General features: G+C 33.3%; 1 protein-coding gene across 1 annotated transcript; it reads right to left on the bottom strand.

Annotated features, from left to right (window-relative positions):
* Positions 1-11295: 11295 nt before the first annotated feature.
* Positions 11296-12930, bottom strand: LOC131050033 (uncharacterized). The gene is made up of 2 exons (XM_057984162.2): positions 12243-12930; positions 11296-11849 (listed from the first exon to the last, which is right to left on the bottom strand). Exons 1-2 carry the CDS (start codon positions 12928-12930, stop codon positions 11296-11298), a joined length of 1242 nt encoding a protein of 413 aa, XP_057840145.2.
* Positions 12931-27631: the final 14701 nt, after the last annotated feature.

Raw genomic sequence — 27631 nt, 5'->3', positions numbered from 1 at the left:
CAATGAGACTACTACTACTTTTTAAGATCATGGGATCACTTGATGGAGTTATAGAGACCATTAGTTTGAAACAAAAATGACTAAAGTAGTGGTTAATAGATTGAATTTGAATGTACTAATGAGGCTTTAGTTAGTCATGGGAAATTGAAAAACAAAGGTGAAATACTAAAAAGGGAAAAATAAAGAAATGTATATATCTAATTTATATGAGAGATTTAAATCTCTTAAAAAGTCTATGCCTAACTATTGGAATTAAGATAAGACCAGAAACAAAGGGAAAAAGGAAAAAAGAAAAATGATGGAGATATCTTTTCAATGGCCTTAATGATTCATATATTGAAAGATGAATAGTTGATAGAATTTGAGGCTTCTTTTGATATGATGTCTCATCAAGGGTGGTTTTTAAAATTATGGTGAATATAATGGTAGAAGTTGTATCTCAACAATAATTTTTATTTGATCATAGTTAGCAATAGAAAATTCTAATTTTGGTTCCATGATGGACAAGTGAAACATGCCAATGGTGTGATAGACATGCATGGTTTGACATAGAACCTATCATTAGTTATCAATTTCAATTATGTAGGGATGTAGGTTGTTTTATCTAATGAAATTTGTAATATGGTGCAAAGAGATATAATGTTTTCCAAAGATGTTTGTGTGCACACTCAGCTAGAAATTATACTCTCAAGTGTAATAATTATTTTGTTTGTATAGTTTATAAAGTATGCAACTTGACTATCATAACAAATGAAAATGATTTATGAAAAGGAGATATAATTTTTGTGAAAGGTGTTTGTGAGCACACAATATCAACTTGAAAGTGTATGCTCTCAAATACAATGCTTATTTTGTTTGTATAGTTTATAAAGTATGTAGCTCCACTATCATAACCAATGACAGAGAAGATTGGCATCTCTACTTTTAGTGGTCATGAATTTTTAAACACTTAAGTGGACTCTTATTTTAAAGAGAAATATATTTTTAGAAGAATCTTTTTTTTATGGTACCAACAAATAACTCATATAAATGAAGATTATTTAATTATTTTAAAAGAACTTGAAAAAATTTAGTTAAGGGGATAAATGCAATTGTAATATAGAATTTTATATATGTCAATATTACATATAGAATAAAACTATATTTAGTTTCAATATAGTTATTTTTGATAAAAAAAAATAGAATACAAACACCGGTCTAGAGAGATAAGGGTGTGATCTGTTAACACAGTTCCTGAATATGTAACTAAGGAAAGAGATTATTCTTAGGGATATCATCTAGGGGCTACATCCCTAATAGGCTATATAAGTAGGCCATTGCCAATGAGGTTAAAAAGATGATGAGGGGAATAGAAGAATAGCGAATAGAAGATAGAAACTATAAATGAGATATAAGGAATGTACTCAATAGATTAAGATATTAATATAAGAGATAACATTATCAAGCCTCATACTGTGTATGCTGTTTTATTTTTGTTTTAATGACAAGAATAGATAGTTGGGATATAAAGTGGGAATAGACCACCTTAGCTACCTGCCTACTTTCTCTAATCACACTACCAACCACATTCAACGCCTATAAAATGGCTAGAACATAGGACACTAAGAATTAAAAATAAAAAGTTAAATGCTCCTAGGAAAATTGAGAACAAACATATACTTCAAGATTAGGAATTCAATGCTGTCTACTCCTACGAATGCTTATTTTTTCAACCCCTATCAAACAACTACAACATAGAGAAATAAAAATCCAAAATTCAACATCAACTACCCTTGGGGAAATTGAGAACAAGAATCTAGTTCCAATTATAAACTTGACACCATCTATCCCTAATAATTTTTACCCTTTGTAAGTTATATTTTTGATAGCACACCTTTGTGTTGCCTTGTTGCACCCCTTATGGATAGGGCATACATTTTACATTTATTTAGATCTTTATATTATAGAAGTTGCCCCATTGATCTAGATTATGTATGGAAATTTTTTCTAAAAAAGTGTCTATTGTACTGAATGAAATTTGTTTCAAATTGTTTTGGCCAATCAAATAGCCATAAAATATTTTTCACAATTTTATAGCTTAAGAAATATGAATTTAGACTATAGAAATAATAACAAATATATATCTATTCTAATTTTTTTCATTATCTATTCATAATACTATAAATAAAGTGATAAAATATCGGCTTCGGCCTATTACCCAGCAAAAAAAAAATGTAAATAAAGTGATTCTTTTCTATAATATAAAATTTCATCAAATTTTATTTCTAGAAACATAATAAAATTTATTAGCTATTTTATAGGGATTTGATTCACACTACGCAAATAAATAATTAAACTATTTCATCAATAATTATAAATTTTTTTTTTTATTAAATTAAGATTATGGTTTTAAGAAAAATGTATATTTTTAGTATAATGTTTATATTTTATTATAAATAGCATCGAAAGTAAGGGCAGTGAATAAAATTGGGTAGAAAACTTTATCCAAGATTAAATTTTCTAGAAGGTAAGAAATTAAATACATATCTCAAGAAAAGAAATAAAAACTAAGCATACCCAAATATTGTCCTATTAATGCTCACAATAAATGAGCTACTAACGAGTAATCTATATATAAAATCAAATATTAAAAATTATGAAAATTAAATTACACTAGAATACAAACACAGGTCTAGAAGTGATTCGTCCTAGTTTGGAACACAACCATCTCTACTATTTTTGGGAAAAGAGACATCCTAAAAGGATGTGATTGAATTACTGATTATGGTGTTCACATAAAACACATACAGATGGACCTTCAAAGCCTATTCTCCTAAACCATTGAGTAGTTAAAATTCTCCCTTGAAGAGAAGCCCAAGAGAATGTTGCTTCTTTTGGTGAGCATAATCTATTCTAGTATAATTGAATGGGGATGAATTTTAACAAAACACATTTAGATGAACCTTCAAATGCTATTCTCGTAAACCATTTAGCAGTTAAAATTCTCCCTAGAGGAGTAGCCAAAAAGGATGCCATGATGAAAACAAAGTCTTGGAATTTCAGATTGACATACTCCTTGTCACTATTTGTACATATCTGTCTAATAGAAAGACCATAATACTTCTCTACAAATTCTTTATACATCCTAATTAAATTAAAGACATCACTCTTTTACTTTAGAAATTACGCCCATGTACGCTAAGAGAATTCATCATTCGATGTGAGCATATATTTGGCCCCCCCAAAAAATGGAGTGAGAAAGAACATGAAGTCACTACGAACTAGGTCCAAGTTACTGTAGCATGGTGGGCTCTACTCAGAGTAAAAGAATCCTTGATATTCTTACCAAGCACACAACCTTGACAAACACCATCAGTGAAAGAAATCAGATCAATATCAAAAGATCTCCCTCTCCATTTTTTGGAGTTGAACTGTTTGAAAATGATTGGAAATGGTTTGGCTAAGTTTACATGTTTTGTAAAAGAACCAATAAATTACACAATTACCACATGCAAATTTAAGTAAGGGTAAGTGAACCAAGATGGTGAACAGAAAAGTGACCACATGCAAAAAAAATAAAAAAAATTCATAACCCATGTGGGTTCTAAAATTGAAAAAATGTGCTAGGCATGGTAACACCAAGCCAAGAGAAAAAACAATTAAAAAAATCAAAAGTTCCTCAAAACCCGTACGGGTTTTGAGTAACATTTTTTTTAAATAAAAAAATTTAAAGTTTCTGAAAACCCGTATGGGTTTTGAGAAACATATTTCTTTCGTTTAGGCCATGGGTTTTGGCCATTTTCAACACAAAATCCCATGGAACAGTGGCAAGGAGAAGCCAAAAAAGCATCGAACCCGCATAGGTTTATAACTGTTTTTTATTTTCCCAACATCGAGAGCATTTTTCAACAATGGCACCCTGTCGAACAGGTAAGATTTGATTTGTTTGATTATTTTTCTTTGCATTTAAATTAAATTATGGTTTTTAATTGATTTAATTTTTGTTTTTATTAATTTGATGTCAAATTCTTCAAGCAATCCCCAAAAATGAAATAGACAACAAAGACCTCCTCCTGCAAAAGCAACACAAGAAAACCGTGTTAAAATTACACAAGAGCAACAAGAAAACCCTCAAAATCTTGAAAAATATTGCTCCTCAACAACCACCACCACCCGGAAACCCTCCACATCCTCCATTAGATCATGTAGATGCCACACAAGAGGATCTCATCAATTAGCTTACACAAAATAGTGCCCAAATTTCTATATTGGTGAATAGGTTGAGGAATTCTAGCCTTGAGCACCACTCAACCCTTGCCAGAACATTAGAAACAATGGCTAATAGTGCAAATGAGGTATCTAGGGAGGTTACGAAATGGGGTTCATGGAGGGATAGATGTTGAATATTTTATGTGGATGGGTTGTCATATGATCAAGTGAAGAAAAAGGGTATAGTTAAAGCTGACGTATGTGCTCTATTCACCGAACTTGTTACCAGTAACAACCTAGAACTAAATACGACTCGGTTTCCTATACATTGGTGTGTTCATGCTAGGTTGAAAGAAGCTTTTTGGGATAGGTGGTATATGGTCTTTGACCAACCACCTTGTAATAATTGGGAGGTGCCTCTATATTTTTTGAGAAAGTTGTATTGTGAGTTTATCCTCAGTGAGAAGCCAAATTATTTTGACATTCAACAATTTCAGGGTAGAGGCGGAGGCTCTGCATAGGATATACCTAGGGCCCGTAGGTTGGTAGATCCACAACATAGGAGGCGTACAACTCCTAAACCCATGGTTCATGTGTACAGACTCTTCAGGCAGCTGCATCATTGACTGATGTCATTGTTCAGTATGGCACACAGCTGGTTGAAGCAGAGGATGTACTAGTACCTACAACACCTCCTTCATCAGCAACACCTCCTTCATCAGCAACACCTCCTTCCTCAGTGGCACCTCCTTCATCAGCAGCACCTCATGCATCATTTGGCACGAGCCAACCCATTCAGCATATGTGCCCCACCTGCCAGGGTGTATGTTCTGGTGTAGACACTGACGCAGATGAGAATGGTGGGACATCTCATTCATTTACATGTTGCAGGAGAAGATGCCATGCTTCCATTGTAGAGGATGTGGCTCTCAGCGATGAACTGCTCAATGTGTTATACCCTCTCTATCAGACATAGGTGTGTTTAATTCAGTTTATGATATGTTATCAATTAAGTGACTAAATCTTATAAAAATAAATGAATTTTTATTTTTAGAATAATTTAAAGTGACATATAAATAAAATGCATTGCAGGGTGCAATAGGTGGTGGGAGTACACTACATATTGTTCAGTCGACTCCATGGTCACGAGTAGTTTCGCCACCAAAGGTAAAGATTTGTAAATTTGTTAAAAATATAATAATACATTGGATTTAAAATATATTTTGTTAATTATATGTATCATTACTTGATATTTTGTAGGCCTTATCAGTGGTTATTCTTCTAGGGATAATTTTAACTACTAAATGGTCTAGGAGAATAGCATTTGAAGGTCCATCTAAATGTGTTTTCCTAAAATTTATCCCCATTCAATTATACTAGAATAGATTATGTTTATCAAAAGAACCAACATTCTCTTGAGCTTCTCTTCAAGGGAGAATTTTAACTGATCAATGGTTTAGGAGAATAGGCTTTGAAGGTCCATCTATATGTGTTTTATGTGAACACCATGATGAGTAATTCAATCATATCATTTTAGGATGTCTCTTTTCCCAAAAATAGTAGAGATGGTTGTGTTCCAAACTAGGATGAATCACTTCTCTTCCTAATGACATCCTTAACCTTTTTAAAAGTTGGTCAAAGTTAAATAGGAATTGTATATATGGAGGTCTGATGATTATTTTCCCCTCCATTATCCTATGGAAACTATGTAAAGAGAGAAACTGAAAAAATTTCCAAGGAAAGAAGATGATTTGGGAGTCGTTCATCAATAAGGTGGAAGTTGCTAATGTTGAAGTGATGAATAGTAGAATTGGAGGTCATTTGAAAAGGAAATTTTAATTTTCAAATTAGAATCGCTCTATTAGAATGAAATGGTTTAGATTGAAGATTCCTCTTTGAGTTGGCAATGGGGATCAAATAAGTAAAATAAAAAGAGAAAATTATGTTTGGTCCACTCCTAAGATAGGTTGGGATAAATTGAATTTTGATATTGTTTCTCAAGGTAATCATGGACCCATTAGAGATGGTTGTGTAGTTCATGCCTATGATGGTTCAATTTTAGCTAAGTTGGAAAAGCATCTAGAAGATGACACAAATAACATAGCTGAACTCAGAGCTCTACTGGAAGGGGTACTTCTTTGCAAAGAGTTAAACATAAATATTTCAAAAATAGAAAGGTATTTCAGGTCATAATAATTAATGCCTTGAGGGCGGGCTCTACTACAAATTGGATACTCAATTCATTTGTTGGGAAATAAATTGAGGTAATTAATTCCTTTAAAGAAGTAATCTTCAATCATATCTATAGAGAGGCCAATCTTATGATAGATCGTTTGGAAAATTCATTGTTAGATGGAATTGAATTCAGAATTTGGGATCGGTTGGAAAAATCTTCTTCTCTCCATGGGTGGTTAGATTTGAAATTTGAGCTTTATTTCTCTGTGGTATAACTATTGGAAAGGGTAAAAATTCTTAGGGATAGATGGTGTCAAGTTTATAATTGGAAGTAGATGCTTGTTCTCAATTTCCCCATGGGTAGCTGACGTTGAATTTTGGATTTTTATTTCTCTATGTTATAGTTGTTTGATAGGGGTTGAAAAAGATAAGCATTCGAAGGGGTAGACAACATTGAATTCCTAATCTAGAAGTATATGTTTGTTCTCAATTTTCCTACAAGCAGTTAATTTTTTGTTTTTAGTTCTTAGTGTCCTATGTTCTAGCCATTTGATAGGGGTTGAATGTGGTTGGTAGTGTGATTAGAGAAAGTAGGCAAGTAGCTAAGGTGGTCTATTCCTACTTTATGTCCCAACTATCTATTCTTCTCATTAAAACAAAAATAAAACACCATACATAGTATGAGGCTTGATAATTTTATCTCTTATATTAATATCTTAATCCATTGAGTACATTCCTTGTATCTCATTTATACTTTCTATCTTCTATTCACTATTCTTCTATTCCCCTCATTATCCTTTTTACTCATTGGAAACTACCTACTTATATATCCTATTAGGGATGCAGCCCCTAGATGATATCCCTAAGAATAATCTCCTTCCTTAGTTACATATTCAGGAACCGTGTTAACAGATCACACCCTTATCTCTCTAGACCGGTGTTTGTATTCTATTTTTTTATCAACAATAACTATATTTAAGCTAAATATAGTTTTATTCTATATGTAAAATTCACATCAATAAAATTCTATATTACAATTGCATTTATCCCCTTAACTAACTTTTTTCAAGTTCTTTTAAAATACCTAAATAATCTTCATTTATATGAGTTATTTGTTGGTACCATAAAAAAAAGATTCTTCTATAAATATTTTTCTCTTTAAAATAAGAGTCCACTTAAGTGCTTAAAAAATCACGACCACTGAAAGTAGAGACGCCAATCTCCTTTGTCATTGGTTATGATAGTGGAGCTCCATACTTTATAAACTATACAAACAAAATAAGCATTGTATTTGAGAGAATACACTTTCAAGTTGATATTGTAAGCTCACAAACACCTTTCACAAAAATTATATCTCCTTTTCATAAATCCTTTTCATTTGTTATGATAGTCAAGGTGCATACTATATAAACTGTACAAACAAAATAATCATTACACTTGAGAGTATAATTTCTAGTTGAGTGTGCACACAAACATCTTTAGAAAACATTATATCTCTTTGCACCATGTTACAAATTTCATTAGATAAAACAACCTACATCCATACATAATTGAATTTCATAACTAATGATAGGTTCTATGTCAAACCATGCATGTCTATCACACCATTGGCATGTTTCACTTGTCCATCATGGAACCAAAATTAGAATTTTCTATTGCTCACTATGCTCAAATAAAAAATATTATTGAGATACAACTTCTACCATTATATTCACCATAATTTTAAAAAACACCCTTGATGAGACATCATATCAAAAGAAGCCTCAAATTCTATCAACCATTCATCTTTCAATACATGAATCATTAAGGGCATTGAAAAGATATCTCCATCATTTTTCTTTTTTCCTTTTTCCCTCTGTTGTTGGTCTTATTGTAATTCCAATAGTTAGGCATAGACTTTTTAAGAGTTTTAAATCTCTCATATAAATTAGATATATACATTTCTTTATTTTTCCCTTTTTAGTATTTCACCTTTGTTTTTCAATTTCCCATGACTAACTAAAGCCTCATTAGTACATTCAAAGTCAATTTATTAACCACTACTTTAGTCATTTTTGTTTCAAACTAATGGTCTCTATAACTCCATCAAGTGATCCCATGATGTAAAAAAGTAGTAGTAGTCTCATTGCATATTTATACTCCACTTTTTTACTTTAATTCAATGTATTGTGGTCACATTCATATTGAACATATTCAAATCTGTAGCCAAAAAAACACCATCACCAATCTTAATTGTTAACCAATTGTTTAGCATGGTACAAGTCTTCAATAATGTCCTTTATTTTGATGAACCTATCTATTTGTATGTTTTTATTAAAAGTTGCAACCCAAATAAAAGTTAGAACAAGAAAAAATTGTTCCTAACACCTAATATTTGAGCTTATCAATCAAGCTCTATATCAAAATAAAAGAAGTAGAAGTGTAAAATGGGGTAGCTTCTATAATACAAAGATCTAAATAAATATAAAATGTATGCCCTAGCCATAAGGGGTGCAACAAGGCAACACAAAGGTGTGCTATCAAAAATATAACTTACATATCATAAAAAATATTTTAGAAACAATTTTTTGTGCACAAAAGAAGAACTCCTCATGGATAAAATTTAACTTTAGCCTTTTTTTTCCATTTTGGAAGATGACATTAGTAGAATTTGGTGTATTCTTGAAGGAGAGCTTCTCCTCTTGACCTATATCCATGTATGCTCAGATTGGGAGGACACAACTAAATTTTGATCCACGGCATTTATGGGGGATTTCTCCTCATATCCTCTAAACAAACTAAATCAACATGATCATCACCCTTCCTAAATGTCCCATTAAGTAGTGATTCTTTTAAACAAGCAACAATTAATGTTGGTAGGATGTGATTGCTTCTCCTTGAGAAAAGATTGGATATCTATATAAGAACAATGTAATATGCACCTCAAGTAAAAACCCTTGTACCTTGCACATGTTGTTTATTTGGGGAGAGAAATAGAAGTTCCAAGTGAACAAGTTGGCAAAGGGAGCTAGAAGAGCTTGAAACCATCTTAGGGTAAATTAGATAATGGTTAGATTTGGCATCAATGCACCACATGGGAGTCTTGTGAGAGACCTAAATTGAGGTAATTAATTCCTTTGAAGAAGTAATCATCAATCATATCTATAGAGAGGCCAATCTTATGATAGATCATTTGGAAAATTCATTGTTAAATGGTATTGAATTCAGAAATTTGGGACCGGTTGGAAAACTCTTGTTCTCTCCATGGGTGGTTAGATTTGAAATTTGAGCTTTATTTCTCTGTGGTATAAGTATTGGAAAGGGTAAAAATTCTTAGGGATAGATTGTGTGAAGTTTATAATTGGAAGTAGATGCTTGTTCTCAATTTGCCCAAGGGTAGTTGATGTTGAAGTTTAGATTCTTATTTCTCTGTGTTATAGTTGTTTGATAGGGGTTGAAAAAGATAAGCATTCATAGGAGTAGACAACATTGAATTCCTAATCTAGAAGTATATGTTTGTTCTCAATTTTCCTACGAGCAGTTAATTTTTTTTTTAATTCTTAGTGTCCTAAGTTCTAGCCATTTCATAGGGGTTGAATGTGGTTGGTAGTGTGATTAGAGAAACTAGGCAAGTAGCTAAGGTGGTCTATTCCCACTTTATGGCCCAACTACCTATTCTTGTCATTAAAACAAAAGTAGAACACCATACATAATATGAGGCTTCATAATTATATCTCTTATATTGATATCTTAATCTATTGAGTACATTCCTTATATCTCATTTATACTTTCTATCTTCTATTCACTATTCTTCTATTCCCCTCATCATCTTTTTATCCTCATTGGCAATTCCCTACTTATATATCCTATTAGGGATGCAGCCCCTAGATGATATCCCTAAGAATAATCTCTTTCCTTAGTTACATATTCGGGAACTGTGTTAACAGATCACACCCTTATCTCTCTAGACCGGTGTTTGTATTCTATTTTTTTATCAACAATAACTATATTTAAACTAAATATAGTTTTATTCTATATGTAATATTCACATAAATAAGAATGTCCTTTATTTTGATGAACCTATCTATTTGTATGTTTTTATTATAAGTTGCAACCCAAATAAAAGTTAGAACAAGAAAAAATTGTTCCTAACACCTAATATTTGAGCTTATCAATCAAGCTCTATATCAAATTAAAAGAAGTAGAAGTGTAAAATATGCTGAATATACTGATTTATGACATAAGGTATGTGAAAAAATAATAATTGCAAGAAAATAAACACAAAAACCATACCACATCTTAGTGATTTGTGCAAAGAAAACCCTTTAAAGAGAAAAATCCCAATCCAAAGAAACTTAATGTGTTATTCAATATCAAATGGTAGAAGAGATTTTCTAAAATTCTGCTCCCAAACCGTACTGAGGATTAAAGAATAAATTGAGCTGAAAGAAAATGTCAATCCTCAAAAGATGCCCTTCGATGAGGATTCCTTATTCTCAAGATCTCCTCCTTTATTATGTTCCCTTCTTATCCAAATTTCATTCAATTATTTACACATGACTAATTTGAATCTATTATTTATCTTTATTTCTTAAAGAATTACAAACATAAGCTAAAATATTGTCATAACATCACATCATTTTATTTCTATATCATCATCATACCAAAAACACATCATCAAATAAACACAAACTGAAATCAAATTATTGATAAAAGATGTCCTTGCAATAATCAGTTATCCATATACACATACTATACCCCATCTCTCACGACTATGACAAAATATGAGGACAAAATGCATATTCTCTTACGACTATGACAATATATGAGAACAAAATTTAAAGGTGGTCTAGGAGCTGGAGGCTATAACAAAACGAATCCCTCTGGATGCCCCTCTGCTCTTCCTTGTGCCTCTCTCAAGCTAACATTCTCCATTGTCAATGCATCCATCCTCTACGGTACTTGTATATCTGATACTCTCATCTGACGAAGTGTCTCGAGCTCTCCTCGCAAACGATCTTGCTCTGTTTTGAGTTCATCTATCTTAGCACATAGTTGCTGCATACGATCTTGCTCTTGTTTGAGTCCATCTATCTTAGCACATAGTTGTTGCATCTCTATCTGATGAATTGTCTCGAGCTCTCCTAGCACACGATTTTGCTCTACTTTGAGTGCATCTATCTTAGCACATAGTTGTTGCACAGGATGTTGCTCTACTTTGAGTGCATTTGTCTCAGCAAATAGTTGTTGCACACGATCTCGCTCTAATTTGAGCGCATAATTCGTAGCACATAGTTGTTGCACCTCTATCTGCATTTGTCTCTCCCTCTCTCGGGCCTGATCATTTTGGATCTGCAGACTATTCCGTTCTGCTTGAGCTTGGTCTCTCTCAATTAGGGCAACACCTCTCACAAACTCTGCCCTTGCTAATCTCTCATAAAGTTGATCCATCTCTACCATAGCAGCATACATTTTTTCCATGGCCCTATCGCACTCTCGAGTGTTAGCTGCGAAACACAAACACCAAAAAATGTTAGTTCCATGTATCTCGAATCACAAGAAGCTCTAACTATTTTCTAAACACATACTCATCTATGTTTATGAAAACTCAGCGCGCGCAAAAACATATTTGATTTATGTGATTATTAACAGATGTGACTGTGGTGTAATGACTATCAGGTTAATTCAACAGTGGTTACATTTAGAATTCTTAAAAAATGTGATCTAATCCTGCCTGAGATATTTAAAAGGAAAAGAAAAGAACATTTCAAGGCAGCCTATAATCTCTGCCAACATTCCGAAAACTAAGAAACCTTTAAGGTTGACCATAAACTAGAAAATTTAATTATCAAACAGTAAATGGCAAACCATAATGCAGTAACTACGAAAGAGAGACTTACCAGTTACTGAAGATGCAGTTCTTGTTGCAGATGCCTCTGAAGACGATAAGGTAAAACGGGGATATGCAGCGGAATTGGTAGTGGAAGTTGGTCCTGATGAAAATGACATCCCAGATGTTGGTACGGTTACAGCAGCAGAAGTAGTGGTCTGTGCTAGTGCAGTCCCTTCACCAGATAAAGGAATTGTAATTGTAGGTGCACTGGTGGTTGATGAAGACGAAGCAACAGTGCAAAACGCATTTGATGGTTGCGATACAGAGGAGGATTGAGTTGCTGAGGAAGTGGGCGGCTTTCCCACCTGAGTGTTGGAAGGCGTGGGTGGAGTAAATGCTATGCCCGGAGTGCGGAAAGACAGATCCACATCCAGAGCAGAAGATTGCGAAGGGATTGCAAAGAATGGCGTAGGTGGACAAACCGTAGGGGCGTCGAAGAGAGCCGTAGGCGGGAGAGCCGTAGGCGGGTAAGCCGTAGTGCCGCCGAAGAGAGGTGTAGGCGCGTAAGTCGCAATGCCGGGGAAGGATGGTGCAGGCGCGTAAGCCGCAGTGGCACCAAAGAAAGGCGTAGGCGCGTAACCTTCAGTGGCGATGAAGGGGGTACCAGGGGCGTAAGTCGCAGTGACGCCGGGGAGAGGCGTAGGTGTATCAGCCGCAGTGACTGATACGGGTAATTCGAATTCTCTGTTCGCCATGGCTAAAGTTCAAGTAATGCCGGAAAAGGATTAAAATTGAAAACTGAATCCTTGGACCCTAGGGTTTTGTAAAATAAACAATCTGTTGCTCCTGTAAGCGTGTTACCTGGTTTGGTTTGTTAAAGCATTCTCCACTGGGATTTATATGATATCATAGGACACCAGTTGGGTTGGGTAGGATTGGCCGACCATATAGTAATAGAGGATTTATTATTTTATTTTAAAAAAATCTTTAAGAACGTAGGGCTAGTGTATATTTGTGGGCCACCCTGAAACAACAACACACTAAGCTTTGACTGCTTAGGTGGCTGTGGGCCCATTCCTTCCCCTGACAGTTCATTCCCATCCGTTTCCGTTTAGGAAACAATCACCGTTAAGATTTTGAGTTTTGAATTTGAACACTGTTCCCGCGTGCTTCATTGCATAGAATAAAGCGAACGGAGAGATCACTCTCATCTACCTCGCAGCTGTCATGGAGTACCTCGTCATTGTGATATTTTCACAACCTTTCCTTCTTTATGCAGCGGACAGAAGAGATGGGCATCCTCACAACGCAGTCAGTGCAGCAAACAGGCTTCATTCCGATCAGTCTTATTTGCCAACGTACTCTCTGCCTGTGCTAAAATGGGAGCTTTGAAACAGGGTATGGGCATCCATTTAAAGCTTAGATAAGGCACGCGAACTGATTGACAGAATGCCTCAAAGAAATGTGTTCTCATCTGAACGCTCTTGATTGCACGCTATTAACAAAATGGAGTTTGGGTTATCTTCACGGATTGCAAAAATATCCAAGGATGGTCTGTAAAAACAGACCAAATGTTTGAAAACCTTAAATCTTTACTTTAAAGATGGTCTGTAAGTGTTCCTAGATATCATGCAAGAGTGGATTGAGGAGACATTTCAAATTTCTCATCATGCAAAGTATAATGCACTAACTATTGTTGAAGGCACCTAGACTTAACTTGGATCCTAACTTATGATTTAAGGTTGCCTAAGGTGCCAATCAAGAGTAATTTTCAAACATAAATTAACAATTTTCAATCCATTTTAAATATATTAGTATGAAATCAAAGTGCTAGAAATTTTTAACTTTGGATGTTCAAATTTGTGACTATCATCTTTGAAAATAAAGAAATAAATAATTAGGAAAATCTGATTAGTGACACCTTACATAAGACATTGTTGCAAGTTCAAGATGCCAAAATTTCTATATGACTTCATATCCAGTTTATCTTATAACAAGGAAAACTCCTTACCTTGGACTAGTTAAAGTTGGAATTATTGCCCTAAGGAAAAAAAGGTTTATGAATCCTATCCTTAATTAGGCGAGACAAAAATATTTTAAAAAAGGATAAAAATGTTATGTTCTATTTGATCAAATTGATAGAGAAAATATAAAGAAATGTCTATCTCTAGAGGATTCAACTACAATTGCAAAGTTAGGAAATTGGTTCATCTAATTTCTAATGTTTGCATATAGTTCCCACATATTTCTTCTACTCCCCTACAAACTTATGTGCAATATGTTCAAGATGCCAAGAATAGGGGAAAGAGTCAAAAGAAGTCGATTCATCTCTTGCTAAATTTTTAACATGGCCTAATATCACTACCAAGAAAATAAATAAGGTTTTTAAATCTTTAGTAATGGATTTGCAAATAATTTCAACAATGTTATATAAACCACCTCAAGAAAATAAAAATATAGTTATTTATTAATTTATACTAATACAACATAGTCAAGGATTAAAAAATTGGTACTCTAATTGTGGATAAAGATTTAGAGATCTCCGACCCTCTGATTATCAAGTGTTGAAGGTTAATTTGGGAGTATAGATAAGACAATTATAAATTGAGAATAATCTATCTATCATTACTTCCATCATTTGTAAAATGAATAAGAAATTAGACCAAGCATAAGCTAAAAGAACAGGGGCTTCAACTGACATCTTATTTTAAACACCTAGTTAAACCTCTTCAATATTCTCAAGTGTTATTTTTTATACCTACTATTATCTCTCATGAGAATGCCTTAGCAATTGATGAGATGAAATATATTGCTAATGTAACAAAGTAATGACGCATTGAATTCGTAGCTCATGGGTCCACATGGTTATTAAAGATTCCACAACCATACATTAAAGAGTGAAACATACGACACTTTGGCTGAAGTTTTAATTTTCATAAAATTCATTGCTCACTCACTTCTTACTCGACTTGGAGAATACTCTCCTCCTAGAGTTTGGTAAAAAAAATTGCAATCACAAATACTTAATGGTATGGACTTCCCCTTTGCATCTACAACCTAGAATATAGAGTCACTTCTCCTAAACAGTTGCCATTAGAGCCACTTAATTAGCAAGCAATTCCTGGGCATAAGGAAACTCATGTTCAAATTCAAACTCGTCATTGTTCCTGCGCTACTATAATAAGGTGTTTGATCACATAAAAAATGGGATAACCTCTTATCAAATATGATTATTGTAGCGTATATAAGACATTGTTTGTGATAAGTTTAGCGCATATATATCCACACAAACTATTATATAGGATACCTCAAATAAATGTGATCTCATGGAATGTCATGATTATAGGATATACACAAAAGGGATTTGTTGAATAGGATTCAAAAACTTTAAAGCAAATGAAATTGGTAGGTGTAAACACATAATCCAAAACCTTTCCCAACATCCTCCCTTCCTATGCCAAAATGGAGCTTTGGAACAAGGTATGCAATCAATCAAAAGATAAAAGTTAGAGAGACTTTATCATATGTATGAACGTCCATAACAGCTTAAAGAAAGTGCCCAGATATTTGTCAAATATTATCATTTGAAATTCTCTAATAGACATATATGGCTAATTGGGAAGCATAAACAAGAAACATAAACTATTTGATAAAATACCTCAAAGAAATGTGGTCTCATGGAATACCATGATCACATGATATGCAAAATTATGTGAAAATATTTGATAGAATGTCTAAAAGAAAAGTGTACTCATGGAATGAACCCATTGAATATTATACACAAAATCAAATTTTCAACATTCTTTAGGAACATTCAAGAAAATGTAATTGGTAGGTGTAAAGCCAAACTTTACAACCTTTTCTAGCATCCTCATAGCTTGTACCAAAATTGGAGCTTTAGGACATGATATGGAAATACTTCAAATCATAAAGGATAGATCAATATTATATGTTGTGGTTAGAACTACCCTAATAGACATTTATGCAAAATGTGGAAGCACAGACAAGGGATGTGAATTATCCATTTACAAGGAATTATCCATCCTTATTCTATTCTTTATTTCTTTTAAATTTTTAGCATTCTTTGATTGTTGTTATCTATTCTACCTTTTTCCTAAAATAATGTAGGTAATATAGGCATGGTTGCAATCTACAGGTGTACCAACATCCTTATATCAAAACTAGACTACTTGCACACTCCTTAACAAATAATGCCTATAAAACTAGGCATGGTTATAATCTACATGTGTGTTAACATCATTATATCAAAATTAGACTACTTGCACACTCCTTAACAAATATCATCATCACTTTAAGATATATCATACATATTAAATCCACACTCATGTCCCTTTACAATATAGTTCTCATACCTTCATCCCTCTCTTCTACCGAACATCTTTTATTTTTCTTGTCACTCAATATTCCTCCACCTAAATTTTCATGTCTACTCATCCAACCTATGCTCTCTCTCTCTCTCTCTCTCTCTCTCTCTCTCTCTCTCTCTCTCTCTCTCTCTCTCTTCATTTAACTATGATCTTGTTCTTTTAAGAAACCACTTTATCTCCTACCCCTATGTGTCATCCTCTTAACCCTTACCCTTCACTTGTATTGCTTCATTCTCTCTTTCCACTATTGTCACCCTCTATTGTCACCCTTCATCCTATCCTACCCTTAACCTCACAACCCTTGACATACTTTTATCATATAACAAAATAAATAACGTCTCTTACCCTCATATTCCCAGCCTATCCCCTATATCTATCATTTACCATCTAGTTCAATAAATTCTAATAATTTTAATGCTATTTATCTATTATCTCACTATCTTATACCTTGGGGGATGGAACCTTAAACCTACTCCACAAAATAATATATTAGGCCATAATAAATCATCCATAAGAGTTGTATTTCATCATGCTAAACATTGACATATGTATGTATTTAATTACATAAGTGATCCTAACATACACATTCAAACCTTTATAGATCAATGTGCATTAAGTACTACTTTGATGTTCAATTTATAGCTAATCCTTTCCTTACTTCATTAATGAAAAAATCTTAAAATGTTTCTACTCTTTAGCTACCTATTATATGGGTTTCTTTCTTTATCTCACTTATCTTTTCATGGAACACATTCAAGTCAATATAGGATTGTAGGTCAATTTCATCAACGATGTACTATATTCAAGGCATAAATGAGGATGTTATGGATTTTATCTTCTATTATTAATGCGCTCTATCATATATCTCTTATGTTCTTTTTAATTGTAATATCAAGAGGGTATTTATTATGAATATTTTCCAAAGCTTTGCTATCAAAATATCTTGCATAAATATCCAACTTTTATAACACTTTCTACTGCCTTGTGTTATAGGTGATAGATCACTTTAAGGTAATCTTTTTAACCTTGATACCTCTATTTTTCGACAATGGCCACTTCTTAGGAAACCCATAATTCTACAAAGAACATTAATACCTTAAAGTTTTCTCCTTAATCCAAGCCTAGAACTGACTAAACTAATTAAATTTTCATTACTCCTCTTTGTTAAAAAAATCCTTAGTTCTATCTTTCATGAGTTTCTTTGAATATTATCCAACTTCATCCTATCCAACCATTGAACCCCAACCTCTTCTTATTCTACAAATTTCACCAATTCTTTTTAGTGTACAAACCTATTTTTATTAATTATCTCTTTGGAATTCCTTATCACCGAATCATGTCCCCACTTTAACTAATTCACCTTCATAAGGTTCTCCTAGGATATGTTTCTATTAATCCAACCCTAGTAACGTTCTACTGAAGTTCTTTTTCTCTATTTTTTCTTGAGTTTTCCTTTTTTTTCTCCTTTGTATTAATTTTAAAATTCCTTTTGTCAATGACAATTCTCCTTTTCTACATTCACTTTCTATATTTGATTTGTTTTCTCCTCTATTTTAGTTATTCATACCTTCTTTAGCATCATAGGTTACATTTCGACCAGAAAATTATTCATTGTCTAATCATTGGTGCCAACATGTTATTATAGAGCTATTCAATTTGGAAGAATTATAAATATCATGTCTTTTATCACCACAAAATTATATAAATATTTTCCTCCTTTTTATTATTTTTCACTTATTAGCATAATATCCTAGTTTACCATAGTTATAATATCTTGGCCTTTTGTTCCTTTGTTTGGTACCTCTATTATTACCATGGTAACCTCCCTGGAGGTACCATCTCCTTAATAGTTATCATGGTAACTCATGGAAGCTCGTATATATTGATTTGTAGCACCATATACTATATATTATTATGTGGTCTTATACTTTCTCTCAATTAAAGTTCCCATAGTCATAGGCCAAACAAACATTGAATGCTCTTATAGTTAAACCCTATGTTCTCTCCATACATGTCAAAAAAAATTCTTCCCTGGTCAATCCATGAACTATTGGTTCATATTCTTCTTCTTCATGAAGTAACATTGGACACCTATTTGTGTCATCTTTGTCCCACTTTATACTTTACGATATATAATTTCTATCTTTCTAGAGAATTTCTCAAGTTCTCTTACTGTGGTAGCCCTTTTCATGCCTTTGATTATCAAACATTCATTCCTTAGATTTCTTCCCTAATGTGATTTTTAAACTAAAACTCAAGTACTTCCTCTAGGTGGGGGAGAAGTATCATCTTTCTCACCTTCCATTATAATTTATCACTTCAACATTACATTTATGAACTCTAATTGAATTGATCAATTTCATCCATTCCTACTAAACCATTCTCCCTTATCTTTGACTATGATTCTATTATGGCAATCAATTGTAGTACATCTTTATATCAAGAGAAAATCTTCTCATCTATTTCTACTATAATGTGAGAGGTTAACCCTAAAATAAAATAATCAATTAATTTCTTTTATGTCAAGGTATCTTCTATCTTTCTAACCACACTTTTGAATCATTGTTCATAATATTCTATTGATTCCTCCTTAGTTTTTGTCATCTTCCATATTTTGTTTATTTTTGTTCATACATTAGGTGAATGGAAATTGGTTAGGGATTATAAATGTGGTGTATCTATTGCTAGTAGAAAAAATAGCAAGGGAAATAAGGTGGAAGACTTTCAAGGTTTAAAGATTGGTTTTACCACATGCTTTATACCTTTTGGGTATGATGGTATGAGTAATCCTACAAGTATGGGTTCCAAAAGAAGGAAGGGAGATGGGAAGTGGGTTGAGAAAAATGAGTAGGGAAAATAAACAAACCCAAGTTTTTTAGGCTTAAAGGAAAACTGAATCCTCAAATTAGAAGGATGGTGAATACTTAATGATAAAGGAGAGAAATCATGAAAATTGTAAATGGAGAATAATTGAGGCTCGATGATTAGTCTTTTAGCTTAATAGGTACATAAATCAAAATAGTTTGGGATCTCTATCATGCGAGGAACCCCCACCTCTACCTTGGAAATCTAGGAAATCAAAATAGTTTGGGATCTCATTAAGGACAAACTCACGGTACAGTTTTCTCAAAAAATATTGGGGTACCTCATGATTATTGCATGGGGGATGATCAAATACCATCCACCATCTATCCCAAAAATTGTTCTCAATCCCTTCATGATGACACCAATGAATAGGGAGTCTCCTACATCCAGGGTGTAAAGGTTGATTCGTTCGAGGGTCCGTAAAAAGAAAACACAAGTCAAATTTATTAATTTTCTTTTTCTTCACTGCTACATATGATAATTTGTCAGTATAAATTTGCTTTTGTTCTTCCTTCTTACTGGACCAAAAATTTATTTGCCTACTCACAAATTGTATGTGAGATACAATAGATTGCAAAGATCTAGCAAGGTTTGTCCTATGGGAGTTTGTTCCAGTGGGATCTTTTAGCCTTGTGATTAAACCTTCAAGCTCTTTTTGGCTATTTTCTATTTGACCTAATAGGTTTTCATGTGTACCTATGGGATGTCTAGGGATTGTAGGAGGTTCTTGATGTGCTTCTTCTTCAATATGGTCTTCATGAGGAGATCATTGATGTGCTTCTTCTTCAATATGGTCTTCATGAGGAGGTGATTGAGTATTTTCAACATTTTCTTGTCTAATCTCATTTCTTGATAATGAACATAAATTTAAATCAATAAACCTAGTTTAATCTTTAAATTAATAAAAAAAATGACAATAAGAAAATAAAAATACATACCTCTTCGAGCTCTTCGATGGCTTGGTGGTATTTTGATGAGAGATGGACAACTTAGTGCCCAATATCAAGCATTTACAAAGGGCGAGTGCAAGAAAATGGCACCCAAAATCGCCAAAACGCGGGTTTGGAATGTAGAATGCATCCAAAATGCGGAGCAGGAATTTTTTAAAGTTTAAAATGCGCATAAGGCGTATGCACATTTTTCATTTTTTTTGAAGTGTGGCACCTTTTTGGTACCACAACTTCGTGCATATACCCAGCTTGTCAGACTTAAACCAATCTTCAATCTAACTTCCAGTATAAGAAAATCATTCACTGCAGATTGGTACAGTGACTTGGGTTTCCATCAATGACAACACCTGATAACCTGTGCGGTGTCTCTTGCCAACATGACTCACTATTGTGTGTTCACCCTAATTCATAGACCCTTTGCACGTTTATGCATCATTTTCCCCATCATAGAAATTGATTTGAGAGATCTTCAAATAGGTTCCCTTTTGTAAAAAATATCTTAATTGTTGTTATGCTTTACCTCCCATCTTCCTACCATATATTGCAAGTTTCAAAACCCTAAGAAAATTTTGTTGATGGTGTTTTTTTATATTTTCTACAAATTTCTAGACTTTTAGTGGACATCAAGACTTCCTACTTGTCTAATGTTTGGTTCTAGTGTCAATTCCCACCTAAAATATCTATAAGGTCTATCACTTTCTTTAATTCTTCCATTTCTCTTTGTTCCACCTGTAGATCTAGAGATTTCTCTCACCCTTTATTCCTCCACTCTATTATGTGATAATATTTCTACAAACTCTATTAATCCCTTCGTTCCTTTAATCTTTGTTCTTTCCCTCCTCTATGAAATCCTAATAGGGATTCAAATATTTGTCCATCCTATTGTTCCCATGCCCACTTCTACAAAATTTTCTTACATTCTCTTCCACTTCCCTTTTGTGGACTTTTCTCTTGCTACTAAGCATTTGGCTATTTTCTCTTTTATAAAAGGCCATTATTTTATCTTAAAATAGGGTGACATCTAAGAGATGGGCCTTAAGACAAGATTTAATATAGGTTGAACCATCAAATTTTAAAAGAATTGATATGGGAACATGTGGCCGACTCCAATTGGTACATTCTTCATCAAATCCCAAGCTAATTTGACAAGCTTTTAGTTTAAGTTTGTGACATCTAAGAGATGGGCCTTAAGACAAGATTTAATATAGGTTGAACCATCAAATTTTAAAAGAATCGATATGGGAACACATGGCTGACTCCAATTGGTACATTCTCACATTCATCAAATCCCAAGCTAATTTGACAAGCTTTTAGTTTAAGTTTAATAATTAAAATTTATTTTCATAGGGTTAAGTTTAATATAAATACATGACATGCACTAATTGTTAGGTTTGTTAACTCTCAACATATTTTCCACAAACATATGATCGATCCTCATTTATTTGGGAGCTTGGTTTTGGACCTTAAAGGATATATCTCTAGGTTCTACCAACCTAAGAAGCTTACGAACTTTAAATAATATGTGTACTTAAGTTTGAATTTACTAACAAACAACTTCCAATCCTCAATTATCTATTAACACGTGTATTTAAAGATTCACTCTAGTAGATTATTGGATATATATTGAACTAGGGCATCAACAGTTAGAAAATCCATGAGTACTTTCCACAAATGTGGGGACTTAAAAATTTATTAGACATGTGTAGGCTCTTAGTTCCAAAAATAGTATGAAATTATGAAAAAATAGTATACTATCATGGACATAAGAATTTAATTTTAAATTACTAGAGTGCTCAATTTCAATCTTGACCCTTCTTTATTATGAAAACTCCCAATGAATGTCAAATACACTACCCATCCAAAACTATTGCATCAAATACACAATAGATCTTTTTTTAAAAAGACTAAAGAAAATAAATAAAATTCTATGTCATTGAGACATTCTACATAAGGGTCATTTCAAAGATTTGTTGTGAAGGTTTGTTGTGCATGTAATTGCAACCTGCTTCTCCTATGAGGAACCTAAGGAGGTCAAGATTGTAAAGCCTTTTCAACAAACCCTTCTACTAATATCCAATAATGAGGGCGCTCCATTAGAAGAGTGTACTTTAAGACATTCTATCAAATAGTTCTGGATGCATTTTTTTAAACAATTCACATGCCTTGTTTATGCTTACACATTTTACATACATGCTTCCAAGGGCAGCAAAATTCTTCTTTTATTTATTTATATACAAAAGAACTCTATAATGTCAAATAATAATTAACTAATTTAAATTAATTAATCATAAATATTAATCAATTAAATAAATTGACTGATATATATTGAGTGGGTTGTACAATAAAATTATACTTAATATTAATTTTAATTATTAAAATTATTTGTTGGATTGAAAAGATTTAAAAATAGTAATGGTAGGGAACTATTTTTGAGAAGAAGAAAAAAAGAAGTTGAAGTATGGCATTGAAATGATTTAAGAGCAAAATATGCATATTGTAGTGCTATGGAGTTCATACTTCTATGTAAAATAAAGTAAGAAATGTTAGAAAAAGGAAATGAGCGATCTGAGAGCAAAATGCTTTTTTTTGTTTTGCCTTGTCTGAGATAAAATCTAGCAAACCACAAGAACAGATAGACAACAAAAATAGATGGGCTATGTAGAGGAAGGGAACTGACTTTCAACTTTAACTGAACAGATCTTTCTTCTATTCATTTGCAGCTGGGCTTGTCTAAAATAAAATCTAGCAAGCTGCGCAGAGGAAGAGGGCAATCTTTCAACTCCAACTGAGCACATCTTATTTCTGTTAATTTGTAGGAAGGCTCTTCTAGTCTTGCAGCGGCACAGAAATTCTTAGTCCTTACACAAGTGTTGTCCATTACCTATCTTGAATGCAATCTTGTTCAGTGTAGGTTTTTGGGTTCTACTGATCTCTTGAGTGCCAGACCAGTAAAGTGTTTCTTTAAGATCATGTTCCATGACTAAATGATAAAAACTTTTATAGATGTTCATACCTTTTCAACAAATCCATTTTGCATATATCCTGTAATCATGGCATTCCATGAAACCACGTTTATTTGAGGCGTTCGGTCAAAATCGTTCACACGCCTTGCCTATTCTTCCACATTTTGCATACATGTTTATCAGAGCATTTCTAACTATGACATCTGAGAAAATTCCTCTATCCTTTATGCTTCTATGGATACCTATACCCTATTCCAAAGCTTCAATTTTAGCACAGGTTGGAAGTAGGCTGGCAAATGTAAACTGATCCGGTTGGAAACCTGTTTGTTGCATATGGTGACATAGTGCGACTGCCTCCTGAAGACGCCCATGCCTTCCATTTGTTGCCCCCATTTTTGCACGGGCTGAGAGGATGCTGGCGGAAGTTGCAGACTTTAGCTTTACACCTGCGAATCGCGTTTGTTTGAAAGTTTCTAAGTCCTTTGAACAAACACACATTGTGCATATCTTGCAATAATAGCAGTCAATGAGACCGAATTTCTTTGATCAAACAGTTCACACAGCCTGTCAATGCGTCCACATTTTTGCATACATGTTTACCAGAGCATTTGCGACTATAAAAAATCTTGCAATAATCGCTTCAATGAATGTCCATATCCTATCCCAAAGCTCCCATTTTCACAGAAGCTGGGAGTACCTGCACAAATGAAAACTGTTTGGTCAGAAACCTGCTTATGGAGATGTTACGAGCGGGAAAACGGTTCAAAAAATAAAGTGCACACGGAAGTAACGGAAAGAGGAACAGCAAATGGGATGACTAGTACGGCCCACACCAGCCACCTAAGCAGTCAAAGCTTAGTGTGTGATGTTTAAGCCATCCCATATTTGTGCTAATTATTTACTAGTAGTTGCACACTATTGTGCGCACAACGGGAAGCCGATAGGCAAAGGTTTGCTAAATTGGCCAGCTAAAAATAATTAGAATGTAATTGAAAGCATCCTTGCTGAGCAAAACCATTGGAAGAGCAGAAATTGAAAGAGCTAAACAGCTCTGAAACATTACATCATACAAAAATAAACGACTTTTGCCAATTGAATGTAAATTTCGATTGGATAGCTATTTACTGAAAATAACAAGAAAGGACAAAAATCAGCAATATTTGTCAATAAACAACATGAAAGAGAAGAATATTAGAACTTTAAATTGGAGGACTGGAAAGTGGTAAATGAATCGGACTTGAAGCAGAAACATCCCTAGAAATTTTCACACTGCGGTTAATCAAATTTAGCTGTCAATATTTAAGAAGCATTTGGAAAGATCAATTTGTTAAATTTATTTTACCCGTGTTTGACCAAAATTGCTTGAAAATACATTGTAGAGCAATTAATAAGAATGTATACAAAATAATAAAAATTCAATGAGAAATTTGAGAAACGGTGAGGAGAAAGCACCAAATTTTTTAAATTTAATAAGATTTATAACTTAATGGTTAATTATTGCTCAAATTGAACCCAATTAATTGAGAGCACAACTAAAATTGAACAACATTGGTGAAGGTTTTTTGCACGAGCTAAAATTTCATAAATTATACAACATGCTCACCCAAATAGAAAAAGCTTCAACAATCTACGAAATTGAGCACATCAATCTTAAGAACATAGGTAAACTTGTATTAAATTTGTAGCTTGAAAAGGAAACAAGATTTAAAAGAGAAAGCTTTATATGCCTTTCTTTTACATATTATGGCCATTCATTGGGTCCAGCTGTTAAACACAGTGCAGTTTAGCGAAGCATAACAGTGACTTGTGTGAAGTTGATGGTCTCTTTTTGTAGTTAAAAGACCATATCAGGATGAAGACCATACGTTCATATATACAGTTAAAAGACTATACCAAGTTAAAGGCCATACCAAGTGAAGTTAGTGATATAGATGAATTAAATGTAGAAAGAATGGAAGAGAAACAGAAATAAAAAAAAGTGAGTGTCACAACCTTAATAATTCTAAATAGTCGTTGGTTGAGTCCAGATTTAAACAACTCCTCTAAAACAAACTGAATGTTAATGACCAGATGATTATCAACACCTTCATGTATCAGAACAACCTCTTCTTACATGCTAAAAAACATTTCTTAAAGAATCAAATATTTAGAGAGCTGCTGAAAGCCGTAAGATATGTAATAGCTTATGTCCATGTAAGCTGCACTGCAAGGAAAGCAACCAACTACATTTGTCAGCAATAGCAAAAGTTATGGTCAACCAAATATGGAAGGTTTAAACCAAAATTAGAACAACTTACTTCTTGATGAGAAACAACATGAAACTAACACAATCAATTTTGTTTAAATTACAACCCTTGCTTAGTTTTAAAGCCTGCATATTTCAGAATGTGGTAAATTTAGAAGTTAACACAAACTACTATACTATGGTAAAAATCCATATAATGCTTGCATGCTAAACATGTCTGTTAATTTGTTTCACCTTATGAAAATAAACACATGGTGGATTTGTTCGCATAAATACATTCGAATGCATGCACAAATCACCAAAGTATTACAATTTCCAACATGGTATCAGAGTCATGGGCTTTTTCTTTGTGGTTTATTTTTCAAGATTTTGTGATCAACATGTTTTGTTTTGTATTTTGTGTTTGTGTTTTTGATCCCATTTTGGTGATTGCATGCCATTCAAAAGAACGAGTTGCAACTTGGACAGAAAGTTTGGAGGCAGAATTTTTAAACAGATATTGCCAAAGCACTGGTTAGTTATTTTTAAATTTGAGATTTGATCTTAAAACTCATTTGGGCCAAAATAAATCTCTGACAAATGTATTTCAACTGCGACAACCTTGAAAGAGTTCAAGATTGAGGGTTTGAAGCTCCTGCAATGGCAAAAGCAAGTCATTGTACTAATAAATTTCACCAGAATTTAATAATTTTGGTGTGGTATTTTGGTCTTCTTTAATTTCAGATAATGATTGATGCCCATTGTCTAAATCTATATGCATCATGCATGGCATCTTTTTGAGCAGATGGCCTTTGTGAGGTGGCAGGGGTATTTAGTTTACATACAGTGATCTTCAAATCTATTGGATCTATGGCATCTTCATGAGAAAAATGCATTTTATGTTTAGATTTTACCTTAGAGCTAGTTTCTGTTCACAAGGTAGAGCCTTTGACCAAACAACCAAGGTGTTTTTCTCTTACTCCAAATGTTAAAGGTTCAAATCTTAGTAGTGTTTTTTTATACAAGAGCACTTTGATGTTTTTATCACCTTAGTGCATAGTTATAGGTATGCTTTTGAGTCGTGTGGTGTTTTTCCTCCCCCCCAAAAAAAAGGTTTGGGATCATGAAATAAAACTTTCTCTCAAGTGAAATTATTTATTTGTTGAAATGTCTAGAGGTCTTTGTGAAAATTGTTATTTGTTGAACGTACACCCATCAAAATTGCAGAATTGTGTATAACCCATAATACATGGATCAACAGAAGTGAGCACAAAAATTAAAATGAATGAAGAGTTAAATTTTTTTCTTACCTCTTGTTCAGAACTAGAAAGTGAACAGATGACTTGCCAAAGTAGAATAAATACAGATTAAAACTGCACTGTAGAAGGAGTTTTAAAACTTGGTACTTCTACTCAATACTATAATACTGCAATCTATAAAAAAATTTAATAAATACCAAAAATATTTGACATGCGAAAATTGGAGTAACAAGTAATATCTGACAAGAAAGGGCAAAAGACAACATACATTTTGCACATCATGGCGAGGAATGTCATCCCTGTCAAGTACATCAACCTTCATAGAATTCTAAGAGGCAATTTGTAATTATTGTAGTGTGTATGACATGCAATCCTGTAGAGAAGAGTATGTAATATGAAAAGGTGCAAAAAACATGGAGCTGTAAGAAATTCTAATTGTAGAGATTAGGTGGTGGAAAAATAGCAAAAAATAGAAAAGAGGGACCTTAGAAAATGCGCAGGAAGAATGGAATGCAGGAAAGAATTATCGTGGAGGGTGCATTAAGAAAATTTGCCAAGGACAATTGTTCTTGCAGTGAGAAGCGAAAATAAATTAATATTAGCATTTAAAATGGAGGAAAGGAATTGCAAAGCAATTAATTGTTTGAGTGAAATGGGAAAGATAACAAGAGAGAAAATGAGAGCAATGTAAAATATTTAATTGAAATTTGTAACTGACATAATTAGTGTGATAAATCTGGAATGCAGCGAAGTTTCAAAACATCTTGAAGTTGTTTTTTTGTTGGCTACAAATTTTGTAAGGACAAC

The sequence above is a fragment of the Cryptomeria japonica genome, chromosome 4, assembly GCF_030272615.1.
Source record: "Cryptomeria japonica chromosome 4, Sugi_1.0, whole genome shotgun sequence".
In the NCBI taxonomy this organism is placed as follows: Eukaryota; Viridiplantae; Streptophyta; class Pinopsida; order Cupressales; family Cupressaceae; genus Cryptomeria; species Cryptomeria japonica.
Note: the sequence above shows the minus strand (reverse complement) of the source record. Positions and strands in the feature narration are given on the sequence as shown.